The 18238-nt window shown below is 42.5% G+C and overlaps 1 protein-coding gene across 1 annotated transcript in view; it reads left to right on the forward strand.

Moving 5' to 3' along the window:
- Positions 1–18238, forward strand: part of USH2A (usherin) — a 3586186-nt gene that overhangs the window by 1527738 nt on the left and 2040210 nt on the right. The window contains exon 31 of the mRNA XM_069233891.1: positions 2178–2291. Coding sequence (XP_069089992.1) covers positions 2178–2291 — 114 coding nt within the window. The remainder of the gene's footprint in view (positions 1–2177; positions 2292–18238) is intronic.

Raw genomic sequence — 18238 nt, forward strand, 5'->3', positions numbered from 1 at the left:
TCTGGTTGCGTATCATTTGTCCTTCCTTTAGTGCCGGGACACTGTTCTGAGTAGTCATCGCTCCATCAATCTCATTGCTTATTGAGTTGCTAGTGCTTTCTATAGAAATTTTATTTTATTTTATTTATAACATCGGATGCGATGCCTACATTTGACTTATTTTTTTTATTTTAATCATTAACTTTTATCCTTTGTTATAAAGTTTATGATGATTTGTAAATAATTTATGTCTTAACTGTATTCTTGTTTTGGTGGGATCCCACATGTCCCATATGCAGGTTTCACTGAGGAAGACCTTGCTGGTTTGGCCAAAATAGAAAGGTTGAGTCAGGGAATATTAAAAAAAAAAAAAAAAAAACAGAATTGTTTTTTATTTTTATTTTGTGCAAGCTCAGCCACAGCTGACATCTAAATTGCAGCACACCTTCTTCGTAGTTTAACAGTTCGGTTTCCTACCATAGAAAACAATACTTTGTAGAATGTGACCCAACAAACAAACCTTTGCTAATAATTCAGTAGCACCTTTTTGCTGAAAGTTTATGTATAGACTGGTAAACATTGCCTAATTGTGAGGTTCCCAATAAATTGGTGTCACCACTGGAGATGTCACATATCTTTGCTATAATTTGTATTTTTAAATACTGCTTTCTAATATACCTATATCTAATATCTAATAATTAGGCATGGGCCTTGTTTTCTCTCTTCTATAACTTTCTTTTCCCAGTAAATTTGACTAGCAAATGGATGTAAATAAGAACAGTGGATGTATCCAATGGAACCTTGTTTGTAATACATTTGTTAACTGAAAATTACCTATTTTATGATGTAGCTCTGATTTTCATACCCATTGTCTGATCGCATTTTGGAAGTATTGCCTCTGCCTCCTTCATCAGTGGCCCTGAGGGGTGCTGCTTGTGCTGTTTTGGCATGGACCTAATTCTGGCTGTGTACGTCATTAGAGAAAGCCTAACTGAAAAATGAAGTACCCTCTAACCATGGACATTCTTCTAATTTATAATGAATGGCATATTAGGGAGTCCAGAATCCTAAATATCTTGAAATTGTATTTTATTGAATTCCTTTATTCCATCAAAACAGCCAAACAACAGCCAACGTGTTTCGTTCAATTGACGTGTACTTCTTCAGGGCTCTTTCTGATAAAATATAAGTAATATCATGCAGTGATTTAATTCACCAACGAATTATCACGTAAGTCATAGCAAGGTGAGATAGTCTTCCTAAACTCCCCAGGGGGTGATTCTACCCCAATATGGACACCACAATCTGTGCCAGTCACCACCAATAAAGCATCTGATTCCTTGAAAAGACAAAATTCTCGACTTTTTGAGAAAAAGTTCCTTGAAAAGTCAAGATTCTTGACTTTTTAAGGGAATTCAATAAAATAAAATGTCAAGATATTTAGGATTCTTGACTCCTTAATGGAAGGGTGCACCATTCCAATTTGTGTGTTCATACGTGTTTCTGCTGAAGCAGCAGTACCAGTCAATACCTGGTGCTGAGGAAGGAGTACTTATGGAACTATGTGGGAGGTGTGGTTTGGGGTGTCTACCCTTGATTCTTGGTCTTGTTGCAGGTCATTGATCGAATAAGCATGCATCTCCATCATCAAGCATATCATACGTTCATCTTTTCTAAATTATTTTTTTAAAAAAGCTATTTCATCAAAGAATTCATGATTTCCAAACATAAATAGATAAATTAATTAGGTGAATTATGATCTTTGGGTGATGCAATTGCTGGTCCTCTTTCCATTCCTCACATACTTTTTTACAGTTGCCTTAATTATTACTCTACATGGTACAGGCCAGTTGGTGGCTGCTGTGGCTCTGATTTTGTGGATGAAGTTGTAATGAAGTTTGTCTGAAGGATGGGCTGGGAGATCTCATCGGTCATTTAAGTGAAGGGAGGAGGAGATCACTGTTCAGATGTTGAATGAAGGTGTCTGCATTCTCCTGTCATGAGGTGTCTCGGTGAATTAGCAGGATGACACATAACTGTTGCAGCGGAAACCAACTTTTTCCCACCCCACTATAAAATAGTCTTGTTAAGAAGAGAATGTCGAGTAGAGTAGATGGCAGGCAGGGAGGCTGCCAACCTCTTAATTTGTTTATCACTACTAACTTGCACTCACCTTGTCCTTTTGGTTCTTGTTGCAGCAATGTTGACGGGCCTGCAACCCTTCACAAACTACGCCGTAACCCTAACGGCTTGCACTTTGGCTGGCTGTACTGAGAGCTCGAATGCATTGAACATTTCTACTACAGAAGAAGGTAATTTCAAAGGTCTTGACTTCCACATTTCAGTCATGAATAATAAAACAGGAGAAGGGTTAAACGCCGCACAGCCATTTGCTGGAAAACCCCAACCTAATTCGATGACAAAGTGCATTGCCAGAGCGTAATTGCTCCATTTTTTGGGGGGCGCGCGAAAATGAATCAAACTCCATACCCTTTAATGACATGCATCTTTAATAGCTGTAATGCAGATTAATGGGCTTTTTAATTGCTGTTACATTGTTCATGCAAGAGCCTTGTCATTAATACGAAGCATCTGAAAGATTAATGAAAGCTTCCTCATTTTACTGTGGCTCTGAAGTAAAACCAGAGACAGTCTGACTAAAAAGAATTGATTGTATGGCACAGTATGAAATTGAGAATCAAACAGTTGATTGCCACAGTCTCTTTCAACGGTTAAACACCAGAACAGGCAACAATTATTTCAGTGTGATGGAAATACTAAATGCCAGTTGGGACATGTATTAATCATTGCGCGGTCTGCTTCTCCCTCCACGTTGCGCTTGTACTTTGTAAAATAAACACTGCAGTACCGGAAGGCACATGCTTACAAGGACACACAGCACTATAAATGGCCTTAGCTGATATTGGTGAACATCACAGTCGGGGACTATGCCCTGGTTTCAGGGATGCTGCATTACACTTAGTAACAAAGTGAGATTTGGGAGCACGTTTCAGGAGCGCCCCTTTGAATGTTGGCACATATAGATTCTCGTTTTCGGCCATTCTGAACGACAACCAGGATGCTGTGTTATTAAATAAGAAATACCCGAAACTGAAAATGTATATTAGAAAGTATCTATTAGCACATTGAACTCCTCTCCTTTCTCACAACATAAAACTTAGTAGCAACGCTTACTCTCTTTAGAGCTGGTCAGGATTTCACCCTCTTTCCCGTGGTTCCACGCGCAACTTGTTTTGAATGTTTTGCCACCACTCTCTCTCACACGGTATCAAACCTGAGCTTTGTAGGAACATGTCCATTGTATACATTAGGCTACCCAGTCTCTCCTTATTGGACTGTGCTTAATAAAAGCTGAAAATGGAAAAATGAAAAGCAACCTAAATTCGGAGTCTTTTAACTGGTGATGCAATGGCATGAGAAGGATAAACTGGGGTTTGACCCTTCACTTAGTATTAAGTGCATGTACCGTGCGTTACAATGCCCATCCGTTAAAGGGAGTTGACAGAAGTGAGAGTTCTCACATCGATTTGAGTGTCTAATGTGAAGTGTTTTTTTTCCATTTTTTGCAATTAGAGTCACAATTTCCTGCTTCTCCCCCAGATGAATGCAGGAAACTGTGTTATTGCATCTCTAGTATTGCAGCAGGAATGTCCAGTATCATCTAAGACATGAGGGCCTGATTTAGCAAATTCGGTGGCCAGGTTACTCATCACAACGTGATGGATAGTGATAGAGCGGTCCGTAGTAATAATTTACCTGTGTTCGGACGCTCTTTAGGCCGATGAATCTTTTGACTAAGTGGGAACACTCCGTACTCTTATATCGATCAGTTGCATCAAATCAATAATCAATAACGAACATAAGCAATACCTTGATCAACATAACACTTAACAATTAATCCAGAATACATTTCGGCGAACCCTGACCTTTCAGTCAGGAATAACCACACCAGTTTATTGCAAAGTTAGTGAATTTATTTCCCTATGTTAACAAAGCTAGCACAATATATATGTGTCTCAACACCAAATGATAAACATAAATGAACATTAATAGCTGTCCATAACGGCGAAACAAGTGTAATCTATGTAGCATTTGAATCACAAGGCATTCGATAATGACAATGCAAATCACTAATACGATAATCTGTAATGAGCTAATTGCGTACATTTAGTCAGCATAACAAGATCTCAAATTGCATCGTGCGACATATGGAATCCTCGTCTAACCTCAAATTAGCATCGGCATGTGGGGCTTCATGCGAAAACAATTTAGCAACATCAATTTAGAAAACTCCTAACTAGGGATCTTGTCAAAAATCAGCAGTTGGTTACCTAAAAGAAACACAATGCAATTTTACAATTTCCTTTCATATTTACCAATTACGATCAGCAATCAAGGAAGTCTTCGTCTCACAGGTACCGTTTCTCGATCGGCATGGGACGGGACAAAAGGGGCAGGGGTGGACGGGGCAATTGCCTCACGGCGGCAATAAAACTACTACTTCATGCAAAGAGCATTTCAAAGTTAAAGTCTCTAGGGCAAGAATCATTTAAAGTCTCTTTCTCTCGATTAGAGAAAGCATCAAAGTATCTCTCAAAATGGCGTCGCAGCAAGATGGGCCATAATAGCTACGAAATGACGCAATGTCGGGCAATAGCTGGTAATGGCTAATTTCTTCTTGTGCACCTGGTTTTTATAGACAACAGTTCGAATCCAGTAGGGTCTTCCATTGGAGGGTTCATAGGTTAGCTTCAAATTGTCCAATCAAAAACAACAGTTCTCAAGCTTTTACTTAAGCATACATTATCCTTGGAGATGGGTACGCACGTTGCAACATTGTATACCAATTAGTTCACTTTCAGAGCCTCCATTGTCCGCACCTGCAAATCGACCTTGGAGTAAAGAGGAAATATGCCAGGCTGGCACGAAACTTTAAGATAAGCATGTGAACGGTCTCAGTGGAAAAGTACAGCTTCAAGCAAAAATACACGTTTAATAGCACATTGGAAAAATACGAGCATCTAAACCGTGAGACCAGGCCGCTAGGCCGAAGCCTGCACTAAAGTAATGCTAAGCTAAAACATTTCAAGCAAGCAAATCATAGCACACGTTTATAATTATGTCGGATTAGTGCAATTCTAATACACCACGTTATATAAAGCACGCTTATAAATGTTGGCAAACTACTCTAAGGGCACATTTTGTCCCCGTACAATCTTTATTAGTTCGGTTAAAGTCACACATAATTATTTCACACTACGTTTATGCGTTAATAAATCAAAACCTTCATTTTCTGCTTCATCAATCCCTCCTCTGATGACTACTAGTCATCACACAAATCAAGCCCACAAATTTTATTCCATTAAAATTCTGTCAGTTCTCTTTTCCTTTTAATTCCCCTAGTTTGCGCTTTGTATTCTTCTGCCATTCTTTTCATAATTTTCTCTTCTTTTCTTCTTTTAATTCTTTCCATAATCATTATTATTCCCCTTTTTATTCCCCAAATTCCAAATACACAAATTATCACTATTAAAATTCCCTCTATTATTTTTAACAATATTCCATTCCAAATTCCCCCAATCCAATGCCCCACTGAAGCAAGTCCTTTTCCAACCTTCTCCCACACTCCTGGTTCTTTCAGTTCCTTCAAATCTGCACTTTCTTTTGTTAGATTAGCAAGCATAGTTTTAATTTTCACACTATTGTCAGGTATATAGGTACAACAGTGTCGTGCACCAAGCATTTTGCAAACGCCACCATCCTTTGCTAAAAGAATGTCTAAAGCAAGCCTATTTGGAAGAGTCATAGCTCTTTCCGCTGCAAGTTCAGCATCTATCAGGATTATAGCACCTGAAAACTTTGTCAACATGTTATCCACTATAGTAGACAACTTTCTTATCTTGATGGAATTCAACACAACTCCCAATGAAGGAATCATGGCTCCGAATATATCTCCTACCACAGCAGCTGCGGTTTCCCTTTTCTGGATACGATGGGATCCAGATGTCTTTTGAATCATCGATAGGTCATCCAGTTGATAAACTTTTGGGAACACTATACCCAAATAACATCTCCCCCACCATCCCTTTGGAAGACGATAATAGGCATTATACCCACAAATGTAGTATACACCTGGAATGACAGGGTCAAGTCCATCCATCATGAATGTCCATTTGGCCTTAAAGATAAACGTGTGTTTACACTCACTCGCCCCTACAAAAATGTTGTCATAATAAGATTCACCTCGATATATACAAAACTTCCCTACATGCCAAGCATCTAAAGCAATCTTCCCTTGTGTCTTTATTGCAGCAAAATCATAATTATCTACTGAAGTCCTCTTATGTAACTCCTTTTCTAATTTCGCCTTCATTTGTGCCCTTCTATCATCTGTACGATCTAAAAAGCTTATTTCTACTGCAGAGAGCGAGCAGGTAAGATTTTCCCTATGAGCGTGAGCCGTTTCAAAAGGTAGCATTGGCTCGAAAAATTCCCTCATTATCTTAGCATCCCAATCTTTAGCAATCTGGCTTAGCTGCGCTATTATAGGAACATAAGCAAAGGTAACATCATAATTTGAGTAAAAATACTGTATGTTGGTTTGACCATAAAATCTAGACATTACTATACTACATGTAATCCCGTATGTAAGAGGCATGTGGTGATATGTCACCCCTTCCTTCACTGATGTCGGTATCTGTGTACACACATAACAATCTTTCGCATCCATTGTCTCAACATATTCTGTTAGCAAGCGATAGAAAACATTATACGAAAGCTCTTTCTTATCGTGCAAGAGTCTCTCATCCAATGCTAGTCTCTTCAATGCGGTTAGTTCAGTGACAGTAACAGGAGCAAAAGTAGAAGCATCAATTCTCTCATTCTCACCCTTTCCATGCATTCCAAGCACTATTGCCATTATTATTAATACACATGCAATTACCAAGCCTATACACACATATTTACAATATTTCTTTCTATTGTTTTGCGTCATGATCTGTATAGAATCAGAGAGCTAGAAGCACTTATAAAATGAAACTATTTAGCAATTCAATTACAAAGCTGAATGAGCGCAATGTTCACACAGTTTTCTTCAGGAGGCCAAGTCACTTATTGGTTAGCAGCATTTGTCTCAATTCGGCAATAACTCAGTCTTTATCGGTTTAGCAAATGTCTCATCTGGTTGTTTGTTTCACGTTAGATTGTAGCAAGCAGTATCATTTATCACCCTTTCAATCAACACTGTCCATAAAACTTTTCTTTTCTATTGGTATCTCTTCCTCTTCTTCGTTCTCGATGCTTAGAGATACGAACTCGTCAGTCCAATCGTCATTGACTGCATATGCCCATTCAGGACCGGAATACCTTCTGTTCGGTATCCTTTTCCTTTTCAATTTTGCTTCTCTTTTCGATTCTGCCTCGCTGGTACTTTCCTCTTTTGTCAAGTCCTTTTCTTCACTCGAGGTTGGTACCACGACAGACACTTCTTTTCTTTTCTCTTTCACTTTTGGCCTTTCTCCATCGTTCAAACCTTCTCCAGTCCTTTGTTTTACTGGTGATATACTTAGTCTCCTCTTTGCACCGTGTCCATTTGATGGACCTGCGACCTTTTCTGTAGAAGTTTGAACCTTTTCGCTCTGTTCTGCCTTGTCCCCTCCCTCTGGGGAATCGATCACGTTCTCTTTTTCTCTTTCTCTATCGTCTGCTTCTGGGAAAGCCCTCCTATGATCAGGCTCTCCTGCTTTATCACCTTTTTCGAGCCCTTATTCACCGTTACTTTCGTCAGGCTCTGTATCACTTTCAGCTGCTTCAGGTTCTTTGTCACCTTCAGCTGCTTCAGGCTTTTTGCTACCCTCAGCTGCTTCAGGCTCTTTGTCACCTTCAGCTTCTTCGTCGCTGTCTGAACTTTCTCCTTGGTCTTCCCCAAGTGAGTCGGACTCTTCGTTCTCCAATAATATCTCTCTCCTGCTTCTGCCTGTCCGTTTTCAGTTCGCTTTTGTTCTGTCTCAGCACTCGGCACTGTTTTATCAGGCACTGGCAGTTTCAGCGCTTCAACTTCCTCATCTGTGGGACACAACACCTTCTTTGTGTGACTGGCGTGAATCCAGTTGGGAACCCCCTCACACTTCACAGCGGTAGTTGTCGTCAGGATCACTTGGAAAGGGCCTTTCCAACGGGGTTCCAGACACGACTTCCTCACGTGCTTCTTTACCATGACCCAGTCACCTGCTTTCAGTGCGTGTCCTGGACCTTGGATCGGTGGCAAGGTGGTCGCTTCCACCTGGTGAGAGAAAGAGCGAACCACGTCAGCCAGTCCTTTGCAGTAGTCTAACACCATATCATCTGTAATATTCAAAAGCGCGTTTGCGGGAACTGCAGGAAGTCTCATAGCCCTGCCCATGAGAATTTCGTGCGGAGACAATCCAGTCTTTCTATCAGGGGTGTTTCTCATTGACATTAGCACCAGGGGCAATGCGTCAGGCCATTTCAAATTTGTCGATGCACATATTTTCGCCATTCTTGATTTCAATGTACCATTCATCTGCTCCACCAATCCTGATGCTTCAGGGCGATAGCTACAATGCAGTTTTTGCTCAATGTTCAGCGCTTCGCAAAGTAACTTTATCACCTCGTTATTGAAGTGACTTCCCCTATCTGATTCTAAAGAGATCGGGAATCCGAAACGTGGTATTAATTCTCTCAACAGTAGCTTTGCAACTGTAAGGCTGTCATTTCTACGTGTGGGGTATGCCTCAATCCAGTGACTAAAAATGCACACAATCACCAACACATATTTCAGACCTCCATGCACGGGCATCTCAATGAAGTCCATCTGCATACGACAAAAAGGCCCGCTTGCCCTACCAATGTGGCTCGCGTTCACAACTGTTCCCTTTCCTGGGTTCATCTGCTGGCAAGTGACACATCGATGGCAAACTGCTTCTGCAGCTTGACGAAATCTGGGGTTAAACCAATCAGTTTTGAACAATCTTATCATGGCATCTCTCCCTAGGTGAGCTTGCCCATGATAGAACCGCGCAAGCTGTGATAAGAGACTGTTTGGCAAAACAAATTTTCCCTCATTTGAAACCCATAACTCGTCTGGTCTCTTTATACACTGTGATTTAATCCAGGAATCTCTTTCATCCTCCCTGACGTTATTCTGCAATGCTTTTAATTCATCCATCGTATCTACGACCTTCAAGGCAAATGCTTCAGCTGGTTCTAGTTCTGGCTCACTTATTGAATTCCATTCATCTCTGAGTAATATACAGTTCAAGGCACAAAATCTTGCGACTTGATCCGCATATGCATTTCCCAGAGAAACATAGTCCTGTCCTTTCGTGTGAGCACTGCACTTTACCACTGCAACTTCAGCTGGCACTTGAATGGCGTGTAACAATTCCCTTATCCTCTCCCCGTTCTTCACTGGGGATCCTGAAGAAGTCAGGAAACCTCTCTGTGACCATAGTTGTCCAAAGTCATGCACAATCCCAAACCCATATTGACTATCAGTGTAAATGGTGACTTTCATCAATGCAGACAGTTGACATGCTCTGGTAAGGGCTACAAGTTCTGCTACTTGTGCAGAATAGACTCCTTGGAGCCATCCCGCTTCCAAGACACCTGTTACAGTACATACAGCGTATCCTGCTTCCAAAATCCCCATCCCGTCTCTTAGACATGAACCATCAACAAAAAGAATTTGGTCATTTTCATCAAGCTTAGTATCCTTAATGTCCGGTCGGGGTTTTGTGCAAAATTCAGTCACCTGAAGGCAGTCATGCTGGACGTCTTCAGCGTTCTCAATTTCAGCATTTTCTCCAGGAAGCAAGGTTGCTGGATTCAACGTAGTGCACCTTTTCAGCTGCACATTCGGTGAGCCCAGAATAATCGTTTCATACCTTGTGAGTCTTGCTCCAGTCATGTGTTGCGTTCGGGAGCGGGTCAAAAGTATCTCAACTGAGTGAGGGACCATGACTGTTACTGGGTGTCCCATCACTATTCCTTCACTCTGAGTGAGGCTGATACCAACTGCTGCTACGGTGCGCAAACACCCTGGGAGTGCTGCTGCGACCGGATCCAAAGTAGCTGAAAAATACGCTACTGGTCTGTTTACGCCACCATGGGCTTGAGTCAAGACAGACAAAGAACATGCATCACGTTCGTGGCAAAACAATGTGAAAGGCTTTGTGTAGTCAGGCATACCTAAAGCTGGAGCCCTGCACATGCACTCTTTCAATTCAACAAAAGCATCCATCTCATCTCCTTTCAGTTCAATTTGATCCAAGGCATCCTTCTGGGTCAGTTTCAGTAAAGGCTTTGCTAGAGTCGAGAAGTTGGGAATCCACTGGCGACAGTAGCCCACCATTCCCAAAAACTTCCTCACCTCCTTTCTCGTCTTGGGTGGACTCATTTGAAGTACACTCGTTATTCTTTCCTTCATTATTCTCCGTGACCCCTTCTCTATCTGGTGACCCAAGTATTTCACTTTCTTCTGACAGAACTGCAATTTGGAAGGAGACACCTTGTGTCCATTCCTTCCCAAATGGTTCAACAGAGCAATGGTATCGGCCGTGCAGCCACTTTCTGTCTTTGATGCAACCAGTAAGTCGTCAATGTACTGTACTAGGGTTGACTCGAATGGCAATTCTAACTCTTCCAAGTCTTTCTTTAGAATCTGATTGAAGATTGACGGTGACTCAGAGAACCCTTGAGGAATTCGACACCAACTGTACACTCTGTCTAGGAACTTGAAACAAAAGAGGAATTGGCTGTCCTCATGAAGAGGCACAGAAAAGAATGCTTGTGACAAATCGATGACTGAGAACCATTCGGCATCGCAAGGGACCTGAAACATTATCACAGCTGGATTCGGTACTACTGGGCAACATTTGACTATGATGTCATTTATTTTCCTCAAGTCCTGCACAAGTCGGACCTTTCCACTCGGCTTTATTAGTCCCATTATTGGTGAATTACATGGACTGCTTAACACTTCTTTCAGTACTCCCTGCTTTACAAATTAATCAATAAGTTGGGCAACTTTCATGAGGGTATCTTGTGCCATGTGGTATTGTGGGGTCTGGGGAAAGATTGCATTGGGCTTTACAGTCACTTTCACTGGTTCCACTCCTTTCATCAATCCCACCTCTTTCCCTGTCATGTCCCACACTTCCTTTCCGACGGTTTCCCGTAATTCAGCTGGAATATCTTCTTCAGTTATCATCGGGAAAAGACAAATCAGAGGATATTCTTCATCGACAGTTTCCATCTCATCCCCCTCTACACTGTCCTCTTCTTCCCCGTCACTGCTCGTCTGGATTGTTATTCCTTCGTTCGAACACATGATCGAACAACCCAATTTGCACAATAGGTCTCTCCCTAACAGTGCTATCGGGCTTGAGTCACATATCACAAACTGATGCACCCCTTGATAGTTACCGATGCTGACTGGTACCGGGTCTGTTATTGGGTTCGTCAGGTGCCTGTTTGCTACTCCCACCACTTGAACTGTCCTCCCTGAGAGTGGCAAATTCGGTACTTCACTGCTCTTAACAGTTGAACGTGTGGCTCCTGTGTCAACCAAGAATGAAACACGATGACCCATTACTCTTCCCTCTACGTACGGACCCTTTTGATCAACTTCCAAGGATGCTGCAAGCACACAATCTCCTTCCTCTTCTGAACTTTCACTCTCCCATACATTGCACTCATTACCTGACCCGAGACCTGTGGAGGAACCATCACTTGCTGCTGACTCATTGGTGCCAAAGGTATTTGCATTTGCTGATTAGGTACCATGGGTAACTGCTGTTGCATTGGCTGCATTTGCGTTATCTGCATACGGGGCATCTGCATCTGCTGCGGCTGCATAGGTTGCAATCCCTGCAATTGATTTACGGTCTGAAAATTTGGGTTTGGACCTCTCATTTTCGGTCCCCTCATTGTCTGAAATGCATTGACATCATTGTTTTGCTGACCAACACCTACACCTGCACCTTCCTGCACCACCATCGGGCACTCGCGTTTCCAATGACCGACAATTCCGCACACGTGACACGGCATCACCTTCTTCATTGCCTGCACACCCGTTACAACAGTGTTCAAATCCGGACCATTATTCACAAAACCTCCTCTGCCTCTGCCTCTGGCCTGTGGCTGAAACGACATGTTTCCCTGCAACTGCGGCTGCGGTACCTGCTGTTGGAACCCTTGCATCCCTTGCAAACCTTGCAGACCTGTCTGAGCTGCTTTAAGTTGCATCATCATCACTTTCTCTTTCAACTTTTTCTGTTTCACTTCAATTTCGTCGCTACAGTATTTCGCATAAGTCAAGACCTCGTCAATCGGTTTAGACTGCCAACAAATCAAATGCGACTTTATCATTTGACTTATTTCTGGTCTCAGCCCTTCCACAAATCTGAACACAAAATGAAGCATGTCCTTCGCCTCTATTGTTTCTGTGCCACTGTAGTTCTTAAACGCCTTTAACAACCTCTCATAGTAACTATGAATCGACTCTTTAGCCTCTTGGGCCGTTCTATCAATCTTCTGCCAATCCACATTTTTCGCGGCAACCTTCATCTTCAAATGCTCAATCACCTTGTAGTACAAGCTCATCACCATGGGTGATGGTGCACCCGTCTCCCTGTCTCTTTCTGGTTCACTTGTCGGCCAACCTACAGCTCTTTTGCAATCCTCCCACAAATCTGCTGGAACTACAATCTCAAAGAGAGTATTCAGGTCTTCCCAAAGGCATTTCGCAAGCTTCACAAACCTGTCAGTCTGTTGATACCATTCAATCGGCTTCTCTCTCAGTTTGGGAAAATCGTCCGTAAAAGACTGAATATCGCTTCTGTGCCATGGTACATGTATTAATTTTCCCCCTGCTGTCTCCCTCATTGGTAACATGGTTACTGTTTCGCTACCCTGTGGTCTTTTCTCATTATGCTCTGTAGCACTGTCCCTCCTCTTTTCCTTCCTCTTTACCCATCTGCTTTCCCACTTGTCTAAGCACGTCCACACTTGTGCACTCTGCAGCAATTCTCTAAGGTGCGCCTTCATGCCTGCTGACCTCATGTGTTCAAAATCTGTGGCCCCAAAATCCAACCTATAGCTTCTGCTCAAGTGTTTCATCTTGTCTATGTCAACCCCGTTTCTGTATGCTACTTCCTGCAAGCTTTTATGTACCTTGTTCACTTCTTTCGTGATCTTTGGACATAGGTATCTCAGCTCCTCTTCCGAGTAGGACTCCAACCTATTCACACCCATAGTCCCTTCCACCAATTCTTGTGCTTCCATGTTCAGCCTCATCCTATTCAGATAATCTTCCCACTGTCTGAACTTTGTGTGGAATTCAAACTGTTGAACCACTGTGTCAACTGTTGCGCATTTACCCCCATCAGTGTAGCATTCACATCGACTGCCATTGATGGTTGCGGCAACTTTTCAGTATTCGATGTTAGAGGTATTATCAGTGGGGGGCTCGACCTCACCAGTGTTGACTGAGCACATATGGGACTAAACTCCATCAAGGACCCAGATCCATTTGGCTGAGCCGCTATAGGAGTTATCCCTGGAGTGTTTTCTATGCACCTCCTCTCTGTCCCATTCTGCAGCATTGATCCCTGACTGCTCATACCTAAGTTAGGCTGACTATACAAAGGTACCGGTGGACCTACAGTAATGGGTAGGGATATCGCATCTGGGTTCTGTCCATTTCCCATGTTCTGAGGCATGTTCATTCCCACACCATGGGTCATCATTGCCGGCATGCCCATCTGACTCCCCGTCATTTGAGCATGTGCGTTTCCCCCCTGCATCTGCTTCTGAGGCATCAAAAACTGAGTTGATTCAGCTTGTGTCATTGTTGGATTGTGACCATTCTGTACTCCCCTTACGGTTGGATCTAGAATCATTCCTGCACCGTTGTCACTGCTGTAGTACCCTGGCATCTGCGGCTGATAATTTTCTGCTGGTTTCAACATGGGCACATCTGGATATATTCTCCTAACCTGTGGTATCTGCGGGGTGAACAGTAAACTCGGGTCCTTAGATCCCGATGATGCTCCTGAACTCTGACTTTCACCGTTCTGTACCGATGCCGGAGGGGCAGAACTGGTACTTGGACCTTGTCCATTCTCCGCATAAGGTGGTGGACGGTCGTTCAGCAATTGCATTATTAACTCCTCATCCTCTAACTCCTCTTCTCTTCTCAACTTTTCCTCGTCCTCTCTATCCTTGGAACACTTCCTGTCTGTCTTACAGGTAGCTTTCTTACCTGCCTCCCCTTCTTCCTTAGTAATTGCGGGAAACAATTTGATCCCCTGCAATACATCTGACCTCCACACCTTCTGTGCATTATCCCACCTAGCATCCGCTAGTGTCTTTTCTACCTTTCTCATCCTGGTCTCAAACTTCTTCTGCTGTTGCTGTCTGGCCATTAGTTCCCAAATCGCTAGAGCCTGAAACTGGGCTGGCCTTGGAGGTACCTTCATGTCGTACATCGTGAATCTCAAATTCTCTAGGATCCTTATATTGAATGTCCCATGAATCGGGAACGCTACGCTCCCATGTTTCTCTGTCAGCTTGTGCCATTGCTTTAGCCAAAGGCACGGAGCTACCCCTTTTTCCTCCATCACAATGTAAGCTGGTGTACCTTCGGGCGGCGTCTCCTCTCCTAGGCTCGCTTTAATGTAAGACTCCCCCTTCATCGCACTCCTAAATGCTTTAAGGAATTTCATTTTCTCGTCTTTTATTTCACAAAGTTTGTAATCAATAGGTGACTTTGATTCCCGGAATACTCTTCGCTTGCCTTTCCCCTTCCAATCGAGTCCCACGGACTGCGTCCAATCCGTGCGCGACCCTTCTCTCCAACCAACCTATCCCAGCGCGGCTCCTAGTGACGTCACACTCACACACACTGCGGCTGACAAAGCCTCGCGGCTAGTCTTCCTTCACTCACCTCCTCTCGTAGCAACTTCTTGCATATATTGCGAGCTACCAAAAAATAAAACAGATCTGTCGGTTTACTACAGGAAGGGTAACACAGTCGCTTCAGGACCTTAGGGACCTTTCACTAGCCTCGGCCGCTATTCCGTCTTTCTCGGTCCCCACGTTCGCAAGCAAATCTGACCCGCAGACCTACTCTCAACTTGTCAATGATCTATTCTAGTGCACTTAGAATCTTGTCAAAGCCCGAAGTTTCTTTCACTCCCTAACACACGTACCGACTTGTTGACCACACCCGATCAACCTACTAAACCGCCCAGACCACAACATGAATCAACATACTCCGGAGTCTCTTGACCTCGCAGGGCCCGTCTCAACAACAACAACCACGTGGACCTTTTTATGCACAAAGCGCCACATGCACATGAAGTTCGACGACTTCCCTACTCTCACACTCGGAGTCGCACCTCTGCTATTTCTATGAAGTTCGACGACTTCTCTACTTCTACACTCGGAGTCGCACCTCCGCTATCTTCTAAAAGAAAAATCCTCGCAACCTTTTCACACACCCTGCGGCAATAAGCTTTGCAAGCGCAAAACCCTAACTTCACTCATACCATCACTAGTACCGCCAACGCCGAATCCATACCTCCATTCTCTCCATTCGCAAGCTCCGAGATCCCGGGAAAGTCGCGGTGGACCTAGCCCATCATCATTCTGTCAATCTATTTTACCCAAGAAAAATCTAATTCAACTTCTCGAATGGGGTCTCAAAATGCGTAACCGTTAATTCAACACCATGTACTTTAAGAGTACAGGGTCCCAAAAGTCGTAACCATCCTCTGCTACCATCTACTGATAGAGCGGTCCGCAGTAATAATTTACCTGTGTTCGGACGCTCTTTAGGCCGATGAATCTTTTGACTAAGTGGGAACACTCCGTACTCTTATATCGATCAGTTGCATCAAATCAATAATCAATAACGAACATAAGCAATACCTTGATCAACATAACACTTAACAATTAATCCAGAATACATTTCGGCGAACCCTGACCTTTCAGTCAGGAATAACCACACCAGTTTATTGCAAAGTTAGTGAATTTATTTCCCTATATTAACAAAGCTAGCACTATATATATGTGTCTCAACACCAAATGATAAACATAAATGAACATTAATAGCTGTCCATAACGGCGAAACAAGTGTAATCTATGTAGCATTTGAATCACAAGGCATTCGATAATGACAATGCAAATCACTAATACGATAATCTGTAATGAGCTAATTGCGTACATTTAGTCAGCATAACAAGATCTCAAATTGCATCGTGCGACATATGGAATCCTCGTCTAACCTCAAATTAGCATCGGCATGTGGGGCTTCATGCGAAAACAATTTAGCAACATCAATTTAGAAAACTCCTAACTAGGGATCTTGTCAAAAATCAGCAGTTGGTTACCTAAAAGAAACACAATGCAATTTTACAATTTCCTTTCATATTTACCAATTACGATCAGCAATCAAGGAAGTCTTCGTCTCACAGGTACCGTTTCTCGATCGGCATGGGACGGGACAAAAGGGGCAGGGGTGGACGGGGCAATGCCTCACGGCGGCAATAAAACTACTACTTCATACAAAGAGCATTTCAAAGTTAAAGTCTCTAGGGCAAGAATCATTTAAAGTCTCTTTCTCTCGATTAGAGAAAGCATCAAAGTATCTCTCAAAATGGCGTCGCAGCAAGATGGGCCATAATAGCTACGAAATGACGCAATGTCGGGCAATAGCTGGTAATGGCTAATTTCTTCTCGTGCACCTGGTTTTTATAGACAACAGTTCGAATCCAGTAGGGTCTTCCATTGGAGGGTTCATAGGTTAGCTTCAAATTGTCCAATCAAAAACAACAGTTCTCAAGCTTTTACTTAAGCATACATTATCCTTGGAGATGGGTACGCACGTTGCAACATTGTATACCAATTAGTTCACTTTCAGAGCCTCCATTGTCCGCACCTGCAAATCGACCTTGGAGTAAAGAGAAAATATGCCAGGCTGGCACGAAACTTTAAGATAAGCATGTGAACAGTCTCAGTGGAAAAGTACAGCTTCAAGCAAAAATACACGTTTAATAGCACATTGGAAAAATACGAGCATCTAAACCGTGAGACCAGGCCGCTAGGCCGAAGCCTGCACTAAAGTAATGCTAAGCTAAAACATTTCAAGCAAGCAAATCATAGCACACGTTTATAATTATGTCGGATTAGTGCAATTGTAATACACCACGTTATATAAAGCACGCTTATAAATGTTGGCAAACTACTCTAAGGCACATTTTGTCCCCGTACAATCTTTATTAGTTCGGTTAAAGTCACACATAATTATTTCACACTACGTTTATGCGTTAATAAATCAAAACCTTCATTTTCTGCTTCATCAATAGTCCGTCGGCCGTATTACAAATGAAATTGGATATAATGCACTTGTGATGCAGCAGACGGTATATCTGACACATTTGTGATGGAGTAATCCGTTTGCCGAACTCGAAATCAGGCCGAGAATGTGACTTCATCATTCCCAACACCTTTCTAGAAGAAAGCATGGCCACTGGGGCCCTGCCTTGTTGACTTACCATTAATTTGAATTTTTTCAGCATTGCCTTTTTAATTTAGATCCTTGACCCTCTATTTTTTAAGCAGGAGTTAGCTCCAGAACTAGCTTGCTCTTGTAAATGTGCAAATTCTTTTCACTGTGTACTTTGAAAATAATAGACAAACGTTCTGAAGCCTTTGTTTGGTCTAATTTGAGACGTCATCCAATGGATCATCGTGAGTGCAAATAAAATGGCAAAGTCTTATCGTGGAAGATCAATTACATTTTTGTGGGTACAGCATTCTCCTAAAGACTACTCTTGTTCCCCAGTCTGTCCCTTTGGAACCAGATTTTTGCATAAATCCTAAGGCTTGAACTGCACTTAGTTAGCCCCCACGGGGCCCTGCTCAGACACGGCACCCATGTTGGAGCAAATTAAACTTTTTGCTCAATACAATTTTCTGAATGTGAGTGTATACATCTTAACCAGGTCAAATTGATCAGGTGCACTTGTATTTCAGCTTCATGGGGATCTTATCACTAATTCCCTCGGTCGGGGAACGTTATAAACATTTTGATTATATTTTTGCATTTCCTATTTGTAGGAAGTTGGCTCTGTATATACTATTTCAAAATAAGAAATAGTGTGCACAGAGTCCAAGAGTTCCCCTTAGAGGTAAGATAGTGGCAAAAGTAGAT

The sequence above is a fragment of the Pleurodeles waltl genome, chromosome 5 (genome assembly GCF_031143425.1).
Source record: "Pleurodeles waltl isolate 20211129_DDA chromosome 5, aPleWal1.hap1.20221129, whole genome shotgun sequence".
Lineage (NCBI taxonomy): Eukaryota > Metazoa > Chordata > Amphibia > Caudata > Salamandridae > Pleurodeles > Pleurodeles waltl.